This window comes from Entelurus aequoreus, linkage group LG09, assembly GCF_033978785.1.
Source record: "Entelurus aequoreus isolate RoL-2023_Sb linkage group LG09, RoL_Eaeq_v1.1, whole genome shotgun sequence".
NCBI classification, from domain to species: Eukaryota; Metazoa; Chordata; class Actinopteri; order Syngnathiformes; family Syngnathidae; genus Entelurus; species Entelurus aequoreus.
The window spans coordinates 26337424-26351045 of record NC_084739.1 but is presented as its reverse complement, the minus strand read 5'-3'; the positions used below and the strand labels follow the sequence as shown (position 1 = coordinate 26351045).

At 39.1% G+C, this 13622-nt stretch overlaps 1 protein-coding gene across 1 annotated transcript in view; it reads right to left on the bottom strand.

Annotated features, from left to right (window-relative positions):
- Positions 1 to 3358: 3358 nt before the first annotated feature.
- Positions 3359 to 13622, bottom strand: part of cfl1l (cofilin 1 (non-muscle), like) — a 33101-nt gene continuing 22837 nt past the window's right edge. The window contains exons 3-5 of the mRNA XM_062058460.1: positions 10727 to 11007; positions 6751 to 6827; positions 3359 to 3814 (exon numbers count right to left, since the gene is read on the bottom strand). Coding sequence (XP_061914444.1) covers positions 3696 to 3814; positions 6751 to 6827; positions 10727 to 11007 — 477 coding nt within the window. The 3' untranslated portion in view covers positions 3359 to 3695. The remainder of the gene's footprint in view (positions 3815 to 6750; positions 6828 to 10726; positions 11008 to 13622) is intronic.

Sequence of the window (13622 nt, the reverse complement as noted above, 5' to 3'; positions counted from 1 at the left end):
CCCTAGCTCCAATTCAGAAAGCACCTAAAAGAGTTGAATTAGAATTATACTTATTGAAAACAAGATATTCCTCTCATTAGGTGGATAATAACTGACTTAAGAAACTGTGCTACAGATTGAGAACAGGAAGTGAATAAGTGCAAGTAACTGCTATGAAGCGGAAAGGAGTAGGATTAAATAAGCTTTGCTTCTTCTTACTCATTTTCAGATACACTATATGGACAAAAGTATTTGGCCACCTGCCTTGACTCACATGAACTTTAAGTGCCATCCCATTCCTAACCCATAGGGTTCAATATGATGTCGGTCCACCTTTTGCTGCTATTACAGCTTCAACTCTTCTGGGAAGGCTGTCCACAAGGTTGCGGAGTGGTTTTATAGGAGTTTTCGACCATTCTTCCAAAAGCGCATTGGTGAGGTCACACACTGATGTTGGTCGAGAAGGCCTGGCTCTCAGTCTCCGTTTTAATTCATCCCAAAGGTGTTCTATCGGGTTCAGGTCAGGACTCTGTGCAGGCCAGTCAAGTTCATCCACACCAGACTCTGTCATCCATGTCTTTACGGGCCTTGCTTTGAGGAAGTGGCCCACTCCAAACTGTTCCCACAAGGTTGGGAGCATGGACTTGTCCGAAATGTTTTGGTATCCTGGAGCATTCAAAGTTCATTTCACTGGAACTAAGGGGCCAGCCCAACTCCTGAGAAACAACCCCACATCATAATTTCTCCACCAAATTTCACAGTCGGCACAATGCAGTCTGAAATGTAGCGTTCTCCTGGCAACCTCCAAGCCCAGACTCCATCAGATTGCCAGATAGAAAAGCGTGATTCATCACTCCAGAGAAGGCGTCTCCACTGCTCTAGAGTCCAGTGGCGACGTGCTTTACACCACTGCATCCGACTTGGTGATGTATGGCTTAGATCACAGGTGTCAAACTCAAGGCCCGGGGGCCAAATCTGGCCTGCCACATTATTTTATGTGGCCTGCAAAAGCCTGGAAATAATATGCGTTAACAAAATGCTTAATCTTTTCTTACTAAATATATTTGTTCTTTCTCTTTTGACATTACAAATCATGTACTGCATGCAATTGCATGTACTGCATGCTTTTAAAATGCCATATCAAAATATTTTTTCTATTCCAAAAAACATGTTAAAATAAAGATATATACTGTACTTTAATGCTTGATTTATGATTTCAAAACAAATTATCAAATTGTAGACTGTAAAATTGACAATTATATGGTTAAGTTTTTTTTTACTGTAAAATCAACTTTGGTACAGTTTTTTTCCATTTACAGTAAGACAAAACAAAAAAAACATTTTACAGTAAAAACAAAAACTGGCAGCTCTGTTGCTTGAATTTTGCAGTTAGAACAGTGGTATTGTTTCTCCATTCAATTCCACCCATCCATCCATTTTCTACCGCTTGTCCCTTCCATTCCATTTATTAGATTTTTTTATATGCTGTAAAAAAAAAAATCCTTTTACTGTCAAATTCTGGTGAGTGAGCTGCCAGTTTTTAAAGTAAAATTACAATTATTTTTTTGCAGCTTATGTAAAAAATATTATGTATGTGTATATATATATATATATATATATATATATATCCATGTTCTACCGCTTGTTGCGGGGGGTGCTAGAGCCCATCTCAGCTGCATTCGGACGGAAGGCGAGGTACACCCTGGACAATACATACAGTCGTGGTCAAAAGCTTACATACACTTGTAAACAACTTAATGTCATGGCTGTCTTGAGTTTCCAATAATTTCTACAACTCTTATATTTTTGTGATAGTGATTGGAGCACATACTTGTTAGTCACAAAAAACATTCATGAAGTTTGGTTCTTTTATGAATTTATTATGGGTCTACTGAAAATGTGACCAAATCTGCTGGGTCAAAAGTATACATACAGCAATGTTAATATTTGGTTACATGTCCCTTGGCAAGTTTCACTGCAATAAGGCGCTTTTGGTAGCCATCCACAAGCTTCTGGTTGAATTTTTGACTACTCTTGACAAAATCAGTGTAGTTCAGCTAAATTTGTTGGTTTTCTGACATGGACTTGTTTCTTCAGCATTGTCCACATGTTCTCAATGGGGTTTAAGTCAGTACTTTGGGAAGGCCATTGTAAAACCTTAATTCTAGCCTGATTTAGCCATTCCTTTACCACTTTTGACGTGTGTTTGGGGTCATTGTCCTGTTGGAACACCATACTGCGCCCAAGGCCCAACCTCCGGGCTGATGATTTTAGGTTGTCCTGAAGAATTAAGGTAATCCTCCTTTTTCATTGTCCCATTTACTCTCTCTAAAGCACCAGTTCCATTGGCAGCAAAATAGGCCCAGAGCAGAAAACTACCACCACCACGCTTGACGGTAGGAATGGTGTTCTTGGGATTAAAGGCCTCATCTTTTCTCCCCCAAACATATTGCTGGGTATTGTGGCCAAACAGCTAAATTTTCATTTCATCTGACATCACATGGACAAAGATAAGACCTCCTGGAGAAAAGTTTGGTGGTCAGATTTGACCACGATTATATATATATATATATATATATATATATATGCACACACACATATATATATATATATACACACACACATATATAACTTATTGTTAAAAACGGCCCTCTGAGGGCAACCATAACTGCGATGTGGCCCTCAATGAAAACGAGTTTGACACCCCTGGCTTAGATGCAGCTGATCGGCCATTCCATGAAGCTCTCTGCATACTGTATGTGGGCCGAATGGGAGGTCACATGAAGTTTGGAGCTCTGTAGCAACTGACAGTGCAAAGAGGTCGCCGACTTCCTGCACAATGCACTTCAGCATCAGGTGACCCCTCTGTCAGTTTACATGGCCTACCACTTCGTGGCTGAGTTGCTGTTGTTCCCAAACTCTTCCATTTTCTTATAATAAAGCCAACAGTTGACTTTGGAATATTTAGGAGTGAGGACATTTCACGACTGGATTAGTTGCACAGGTGGCATCCTATGACTATCACTGAGCTCCTGAGAGCGGCCCATTCTTTCACAAATGTTTATATCATGTTGAAACTGCATTCATGTTCGAAATTAACCTACCGAATGCCTTTTGAGTGAAAAGGACTGAAAAAGCCTAGAAGTAGGACGTGAGACAATGACTTAAAAATTTGAATGAAAAAACAAAACAAAGCAATAAGAGCAGTGTTGTAATTGGGTAAAGGATTTTATTTCCATTGGCGGTAAAATATACAAATTACACTGGAGTGGTAAGCATTCCGGCCTCACAGTCAAGCGATCGAGGGTTTGAGTCTTCACTGGAACGTTAGTGTGAAAAAAAATTATTTAAGTGAAGAAATGTCTGGTGCACAACAAAATGTTTGATACTGGTTTATTTCTTTTTTGGCAATACATTGACATTTTCCCCACAAGTAAATAGCAAAGTGTTACAGTCAAGTCTGATCGCTGGACGATGCTGCATGCAGTGAGCGTGTTTTATGTACATGACCAAATTTCTAAAGAGATTATGGTTATTCTAAACTGCAACTAAACCACCAAAAAAAAAAAAAAAACTGAATGACTTGGAAAATGACTCCGACTATTTGGTAGGGTACTAACCCCATCCAAAGCCCAAACCCCAATCTGTAAAATGTGTTGAAACATTTACAAAGAAAAAAATAAAAAGATGTTGGGAAGTGTGTACTTTTCTGCTGTTTAAGTTCCTTCGCAGCACTTGCCCTCAATCGATAGGACACGTCCTCCCAGTTTCTTGGCAAGATCGTCAATCGATTCAATATCTTCACGGGAGTTTAACTGCAGCATATGCTTCACACCTGTGGATGACGGACACTTTCAACCAACATATGATAAACATTTACAAAAATGTATACAATCACTATTGTGGCCAACAATACAAAATTTGGTAACACTTTAGTATGGGGAACACATTCACCATTAGTTGCTTATTAACATATTGGCTTCTAATTAGTCATTAAGTACTTATTAATGCCTTATTCTGCATGGCCTTATTATACAACCAGTAAGCCATTAACTAAGAGTCTTCCCTCAATAACCTCAGAATTATTGCTTATGAGTAACCCTAACCCTTATATGTTCCCCTAGTGTCCAAATAACTCTAAATTACCGTAATTTCCGGACTATAAGCCGCACCTGACTATAAGCCGCACCAGCTAAATTTAGGGGAAAATACAGATTGCTCCATATATAAGCCGCACCCGACTATAAGCCGCAGGGTTTTGATGTGTAATTAGCGTAGTATATAGGGGTTCCTGCTACCACGGAGGGGATTGTCGGGACAGAGATGACTGTTTGGGAACGCAAAGCGTCCCATTTATTAACAATAAATCTTTCAATCATTCAATCAAACTTTCACATCTTTGACATGGCGAACAGCATTCGTGCAGAGTACAAATAATACAACGGTGCAAAGTAATACAAAGTGCTCGCCTGTACGTTATCAAAATAACCAGCCTACCGGTATATGAAAAGTTAGTCTTTAATCATTGTGTCATCGTCTTCCTCCTGCGTACTAAAAGCACCGAAATCCTCTTCGCCGGTGTCGGAGAAGAACAGGCCGTATATAAGCCGCACCGTTGTATAAGCCGCAGGGACCAGAACAAGGGGAAAAAGTAGCGGCTTATAGTCCGGAAATTACGGTAAGTCTTTGTTACTTTAATAAGCAACTAATCAATGGTGAATATGTTCCCCATACTAAAGTGTTACCCAAAATTCAAAAGGCTTCAAGCTGAAAAGCAAAAGAGCAGATGCCGAACACACAAACTGAAAGTTGTCCGGGCTACCAAGAGACAGACCTGAGGGACGTGAGTCTTCAAAAGACATGAAGGATTAAAAAAAAAAAAAGGTAAATTTTTCTTTATCATTGAACACGCCTGCTCTATAGTGTAAAATAGCGTGTGACGAAAACAAAATGTCAACTTATTTTAGTTACATTAATTCTAAAAGGCCTTAGTGGCCACATGTGTGGACAGCACCTTTCAGCTCTTATTTCCAAAATTGTGTACACTACTGAATTGGGGTCTTATGGCCACTTATGTGGACATTTTGCCATCTGGTGGTGTCAGAAGAGTATAACATACAATGAAATTTGGGAAAAAAAAGTGTAAAAATAAAAATTAGCATGTCACTACACATGAAGTACACTTTAGTGCAGTGGTCCCCAACCACCGGGCCACGCAAGAAATAAAAAAAATAAAAATAAATAATTTTTAAAAAAATTAAATCAACATAAAAAACAATATATACATTATATATCAATATAGATCAATACAGTCTGCAGGGATACAGTCCGTAAGCACACATGATTGTATTTCTTTATGAAAAAAATAAAATAAAATTTTGATTTCACAGCACTATTTCCGTCAACTACGACTAATCACGGCAGATTTCTTGAGAGATGACAATGACAATTTTTGGGACAAATGATGATCCAGAGCGTTTTCTTGTTTAGCCTGAATGTGCGGAGGATGAGCTGCAAGTTTTAGAAGCAGATCCGGCTACAGTGGAACAGATAAAAGTGACTGATGTGAAGGTTGTATCTTTCAGCACAAGACTTGCACTACTGGTTAAGATGGTAAATGCAACATAATCCTCACTCAGGTAAAAAAAATAAAAAATGCTGCCCAAACGAGCATATTGCAAGTCCTCCTAGCGATGTTGGGTAGTCGAGAGCCAGAATCCACAGCTTTGGTCCTGATGTTTAGTTTGTAGCGTGTGGAATTTTAATGTAGACCACCTTCTTTTGTGGCTTATTGCCACAACCTTCTACTATACAAGTAAGGCATGATTTACACTGCAAAAATTGAAATCTAAGTAAGATTAAATATCTCAAATAAGGGTGATATTTGCTTATTTTCTGTCCGATAAGATAATTCTTCTCACTAAGCAGATTTTATGTTACAGTGTTTTACTTGTTTTAAGGGTTTTGGTCCTAAATGATCTCAGTAAGATATTACAGCTTGTTGAGATTGTATGACCTGTATGGAGTAAAACATGCTTGAAACTAGAATATCAACTGTTGCAAATCTGTGTCATCAACACTCACAAGTGTAAAACTACTTTTTTAAAGTAATAATTTCTTATTTCAAGCATAAAAAAAAAAAATCATGACTGACACAATTGTGTCTCATTAACAGATGACAGCCAAATGGATTTTGCTGTTTTATTTTCAATGAAACAATAGAAAATACGTACTCCGTTATTAGTGAGAATATACTTATTTTAAGGTATTTTTGGGTTCATTGAGGTTAGCTAATTTTACTTGTTTTGGAAAGTCTTGACAAGCCAAATTTTCTTATTCTATTGGCAGATAATTTTGCTTAGTTTAACTAAAATATCCCTAATTTTTGTTTGTTTTTTTCTTGTTTTTGAACACTGACTTTTTGCAGTGTATTAATGAGAATTAGCGTTTGCTACCTCAAAGCAGATGCAGCAGCTCTATTAGCGAGCATTAGCCCAGGGCTCAGTAGTTTTAGCGCTTACAATAATGTCGCTATAGCTTGGTTGAAATGCACGTCATGGTATTGTCATTAAAAAGGTGTTTTTTTTTGTTTTTTTAAGAGTTCTTCAGAGGCGGAATAGTATAATCCTCATTGCCTAGCTAGCAGTTTTTTCACTATCCAGAATGCACAGAAAAAAGATGTGTTTTGCATAAGATTTGTGAATGATGGAGACAAAAATAAATCAAATTTAAAAAATAAGAGGTTTTCTTTTAACTAAAAAAATTCCTTACCTTTTAGGACAGTCTTAAGGGCATTTTTCGAGCTGGCGTACTTCATTTTTGATTTGATAGCCGCGCTGTCCGGTGTCCTGGTAGAAAAGACAAGATTTATCAGTGCCAACATGAAATGTACTGTAACCAGTGCAATATTTTTTTAGGGGGTGCCACAAGGGGTAGGGGGTGAACTGTGTCATGGTTAGGGGGGGAAAACACCTACATCTTGTTGAATTGAACATATATTCAACAGGACAATATACTGCTCATACCTAGGGATGTGCTTATCGGCCATTGATCAGCATCGGATTATTTTCATGAAAAAGTATGATCGCCATTGCCGACACTCTCTGGCTGACTTTATTCATTTTAAGCATCATAAATATCCCCTCAATTCCCCCCAAAAACAGATTAACTCGCTGGAATATAAAGACAATATAACATACATCCATGAACGTGGATGCATATGTAAAATGTATCTGTATAGTAATCTATATCAGAAATACTTTATTAATCTTAGAGGGGAAATTAAATCTGCACCTTATTGCTCTTTCATCCTGCACTACAACGAGCTAATGCAACAAAATGTTCTTATCTGTACTGTAAAGTTAAAATTTGAATGACAATAAAAAGAAGTCTAAGTCTAAGTCGGCGTCTCCACACAGTGTGGCGCTGCCCCTCAAGGCTAATCACTTCCACTACGGCAAATACATTGGATTTCTTTGTATATTTAAATACTATTATCACTGGTGGACGAGGCCACAGAGGAAGATAAGGCACTAGTTTAAATTGTGTTGATTTTGTTACTGTCAATGGCACTCGCCATATATACACACACTGGTAAATAGATTTAATATACATTTACAGTTAATACCTACGATTGGTAAAGGCAGCATCAAACCAATGACAGATGGTAAATAGGGATGGGTATTGTTTAATCTGCGCTTTTGAAACAGAAGGTAAAAAAAGATGTTTAAAAAAAAAAAAAAGCTTTTATTTAACGGAATTTTATGAGCATTAATTTGAAAAGAATATTACTGTACATTAAAAGAACCACACAGCACATGGTCATATTATCGCAGTTGGAACAGAATGTGCAAAAAAATAATAAGACCCGTGCTTGCCGTGACGCTACTTCCAATAGATTCTCTCTAAACACGTGCGGCTCAGTCGGCATTGATTGACCACCGAAATGATTCAGCCACATTATGTCCGGTCTGGTTACAACCGCTTTAGTTAGCGACTTTCGGTGCCCATCCCTAATCAATGTAAACCAGGAAGGGAGGATGTGGGATGTGCGACGCAGGGACACGTTGGAATTCGAACGATCGCACAACCTGTGGCGGTCTCGCACGGAGCGCCATTAAAGCTCGGTGTTAAGAATTCTCCATGTTTATATAAGTTTTTTATACTTATATTTTGAAGCATTTCTTTGACAGCTTCCTTATTTTGACTTGTGTTAACTTGTCTCTCTGCTACATTCAATCAGTGCTCCAGTCTTTGACGATGTGAGTATTTTGAGGATTGTATAAGACTCATTTAAACTAGTAATGGACATAACGGTGTTTGTGTAATGTTTAGTGGTGTTTTAGGAACATTATTGGTGCCGGGTTAAGAAGCTACCGGCTAACATCTCAGTTAGGGATTGCATTGCTGCTGCTAATGTGGCTAGTTCACACATGCTGTTGTGAAACTACAATATATTGACAGCTTGTTTGTGCATGTATGTTTTCTGATCTTTGTTATTTTTTTACTCCATATATATATATATATACACACTTTAAACATATCTGTAGGCATAAGATACAGATTGTTGTTTAATTAGATAACAGAAATATTAATAAGTATTTTACTTGTGTATTACATATACTACGGTTGTACAGTATAGCGGTATTGGTATAGTGCCGCAATACTATTTAGTCATATTCGGTAATATACCGCCTCTAAAAAGTACCGGTCTCTTCCACCCCATGATTACAACGATATTTTTTAGCATCAAAAAATATTTCTTAACAATTTATATTATGTTTATAAACTCAGGAAATACACCCCTGGACACATGAGAACTTTGAATATGACCAATGTATGATCCTGTAATGACTTGGTATCGGATTGATACCTAAATCAGTGGTATCATCCAACACTGATGTAAAGCCCCCAAACAGACGAATAAGTGATTATTATATTTTAACAGAAGTGTAGATAGAAATGTTAAAAGAGAACGTAGGCAGATATTAACAGTAAATGATCGATTATTAATTCATTTTCTACCATGTTTTTGTTAAAATAAAGCCAATATTGTAATTTTTTTGTGGTCTCCTTTATTTAGAAAAGTATCAAAGTACCGAAAAGTATCGAAATACATTTTGGTACTGCTACCAAAATATTGCTATCGGACAACACTATCAGATACTTTTTTAAATTTTCCTGAGGGAACTCTCCTGAAGGAATCAATAAAGTACTATCTAACCCAAAGTACCGCTGTGTATACTCCAATATGCACCATTAAAGGCCTACTGAAACCCACTACTACCGACCACGCAGTCTGATAGTTTATATATCAATGATGAAATCTTAACATTGCAACACATGCCAATACGGCCAGGTTAGCTTAAAGTGCAATTTTAAATTTCGCGCGAAATATCCTGCTGGAAACGTCTCGGTATGAGGACGCCTGCGCGTGACGTCACGGATTGCAGAGGACATTTTGGGACAGCATGGCGGCCAGCTATTAAGTCGTCTGTTTTCATCGCAAAATTCCACAGTATTCTGGACATCTGTGTTGGTGAATCTTTTGCAATTTGTTCAATGAACAATGGAGACAGCAAAGAAGAAAGCTGTAGGTGGGAAGCGGTGTATTGCGGCAGGTGTTGTGCCCCCGCCGTAGAATGCACCCCCTGACTGTTGTGCCGGATAACACAGCCGGTGTTTCATTGTTTACATTCCCGAAAGATGACAGTCAAGCTTTACCATTGGCCTGTGGAGAACTGAGACAACAGAGACTCTTACCAGGAGGACTTTGAGTTGGATGCGCAGACGCGGTACCGTGAGTACGCAGCTGCGGCTTCCAAATATTTGATCGCTTGCCCGTACGTGCGTGCCGCTATGTGCATGTCACGTACGTAACTTTGGGGACTTTGGGGAAATATATGTGCTGTATGAACTTTGGGGAGGTGAACGGTACTTTGGGCTGTGGGATTGAGTGTGTTGTGCAGGTGTTTGAGATGTATTGGCGGGTTATATGGACGGGAGGGGGGAGGTGTTTGTTATGCGGGATTAATTTGTGGCATATTAAATATAAGCCTGGTGTTGTGGCTAATAGAGTATATATATATATATATCTTGTGTTTATTTACTGTTTTAGTCATTCCCAGCTGAATATCAGGTCCCACCCGCCTCTCACAGCATCTTCCCTATCTGAATCGCTTCCACTGCCCTATAGTCCTTCACTCTCACTTTCCTCATCTACAAATCTTTCATCCTTGCTCAAATTAATGGGGAAATCGTCACTTTCTCGGTCCGAATCGCTCTCGCTGCTGGTGGCCATGATTGTAAACAATGTGCGGATGTGAGGAGCTCCACAACCTGTGACGTCACGCGCATATCGTCTGCTGCTTCCGCTACAGGCAAGGCTTTTTTATCAGCGACCAAAAGTTGCAAACTTTATCGTCGATGTTCTCTACTAAATCCTTTCAGCAAAAATATGGCAATATTGTGAAATGATCAAGTATGACACATAGAATGGACCTGCTATCCCCGTTTAAATAAGAAAATCGCATTTCAGTAGGCCTTTAAAGTTGACGAGTCCAACTGATGACCATGTGTTCTCTGACCGGAACCCCAACGTGGTCAATATCCTAATAAACCAGTCTCAGAGTTTAATACTCAACACTCGGGACTGTTCCTAAGGGGAAGCGGACAATAACCGTACATATACGCCAGATAAAGTGCGTCAGAATACGTATTATGTCGTCTTTGCAGTAAAAAAACTTACCACATGGAGAAGACGAGATCTTCTTGTCCTCCTTGTTCGCATTTCTCGTAGTGGCAGTCGTAGACCATGTAGCAGCAGTTTTTGGTGAGCATTATTTTTTTGAATATTTCAAAGGCATCTGTGTTTTGCTCTATGTCCTTTTGCCTGATGACATCTGTAACTCGAATCAAGCTGTCTTCGATTTCCAGCGCCATCACACGTATGCGGTCATCACTTTGTTTGTTGAGTTTCATCTTCTCAAACATCTCTTTCACGTCGTCGCCGACTTTCACTCCAGATGCCTGAAAACAGCACAAAGTTATGTGTTATTTGGCGTGAATTGATGTTTCTTGGCTGAGCATTTTTTTTCTGTGATTATACGACTTCATATAGATGTGGAAAAAATGTGAAAAAAAGTATGTGCTCACCATTGCTGATTAATGGAGATTTTCTGACTGACAAGCAACTAATTGTGCATCTCCCTACACCATGGTGTCAAACTCCGGCCCGCGGCCCAAATTTGGCCCGCCGTGTAATTTCACTTGGCCCGTGAGGCGATATTAAATTAACACTAGAGCTGGCCTGCCGATTATATACAGCGGCGGTGCCGCGGTACACCGCTAATTCTCATACTTGCCAAACCTCCCGGGAGACTCCCAAATTTCAGTGACCCTTCCGAGAATTGTAACGTCCTCTTTTCGTCCAGCCTAACAAGTACTGGCCCAGTTACATAATATGTGCAGCTTTGACACGCACACAGAAGTGAATACAATGCATACTTGATCTTCAGCGATACAGGTTACACTGAGGGTGCCAGTATAAAAACCTTTAACATTGTTAGAAATATGCGCCACACTGTGAATCCACACCAAACAAGAATGACAAACACATTTTGGGAGAACATCCACACAGTAACACAACATAAACACAACAGAAAAAAATACCCAGAACCCCTTGCAGCAGTAACTCTTCCGGGACGCTACAAGGTGTGTGTGTGTGCGCAGGTGTACCTAATGTGGTGGCCCAGCAGCGACTGCAGCACGGATTTCATATTTCGTTCATTCACAACTCCTCCAACACGAACATTGTTGTTGCACTTTTGGCTTCTTATTAAATAACTTTTTTAAATAGATTCAATCTTGCACGTGGAAACTTTAAGTGTGGGCTTTAGTTGATATAACACTCCCGTCAGGGGGTGCATTCTACGCGGGGGGTGCATTATCCGGCACAACACCTGGACGCTACGATATACCCCCCCCGCTACCTCCAAACAAACATTTCCCACCAAGAGCATGGTGTGCAACGAATTACCATGAATTGATTTACGTGGACCCCGACTTAAAGTTGAAAAACTTATTTGGGTGTTACCATTTAGTGGTCAATTGTACTGTACAATCTACTAATAAGTTTCAATCAATCAATCAGCAGGCATGCTAAAGGTTAAGCTAGCCGCTAAGATGGCTTTAAACAACTAGAAATTAGTGCTTAGTAAAGTTTGAGAAGTGTAGGCGGAACCATGCTGCACCCGAAACTTAACAGGAAATAATCATGTAGAATAATAAGAGTCTAGAAGAGAGGATAATATATTATATATACATAAGTTGGTGTGTCAGTCACTACGTTTCCATGCGCTAAATTAGTCTGATTTCTCAAATAATAATTATTTTTTGTATTTTCACATTTACATGTAAAGTCCAAGTGTCCATGCACACACTCTAATGTGACTATTGGTCATACGCCTGTACACTAGGGGGTGCTTATTTCATTTTAGGGTGGATAACAATGACTTTTCCGGTTGACCTGTGACGTCACAGTATGATTTGCGGATCCTTACAGCTGGCTTTAAGTGATGTCTGCTGTAATATTGGCACAGATTACAAATATTACATCTTTAGTGGCTATGCTAATGTTAGACAGCATCAAGAAGTGATCTCGGGTTGCGCTACGAACATGACGCTACTACCAAGAATGTATCGGGTCGGATGCAAAGAAAGGGGAAGGAATTTTCGGACGAAAATAATGAAAACTAAACTTTTAAATGTCTAAGTTCATTCAAAAGACTCTGGATTCATGGAAGGAGTTTTAAATCCGAAGGAAAAGACAGTTTGTGTCCCAACTGATATCCAGAGGAATGTTGCAATCGTTCTGGACTATCTTGCCAGTTGTGTGGAAAGTATCAGTTTGGAGTGCACAAACGCAGCGTGACGAGGTTTGTGTACGCTTTATTATACCTGCTTCATTATCTTTTATCTCATTCGTATTTCGTTTGAGAAACTGAAATCGACATTCTACATTTCCTTAGCTACCTTTAAAAAAATAATAATAATTCTACCATCGATGCACTTTAAAATGTAAAGTTTTTTTAATTTGTGAAGCAAATAAACAGTCTCCTCTTCATTACAATTATGTTTTTATTGAATAGTATCTGCTTCAGGGTTGTATTCTGCGCGCATGGAGATTGGTGCATGCGCAATACAAAAGGGTCCTCTCCAGCGGTCGAGAGATCTGGGGCCGTACTTATCAAGCTTCTTAGAGTGCCATTTTACACTTAAGTCCTGAGAATTTGCGAAATTTAGTCCTACTCTCAAACTTAAGAATAAAAGCTTTTTATCAACGTTCTTAAGTCTAAGAATCACTCCTACTCTCCACGATATTTAAGAGACCTTCAGAGGTGTCTTAAGTGGTTAGGAGTTGCCAGCAGGGGATGGCACTGAGGCGAGAGAGACGTGCGCGAACGTTCAGGGAACGGAACAATGTTTTGTTTTGTTTTTTATGACGAGCAGCTGATCAAACGGTATCGTTTAGACAGAGCGGATATTATTTTTGTCACAGATTTAATACTTTTCGATTCTTTGTTGATTCTGCATGTGTCTGCAGTGGGCTAGTATATATAGAGCCACCCACACTAGTTTCAAAT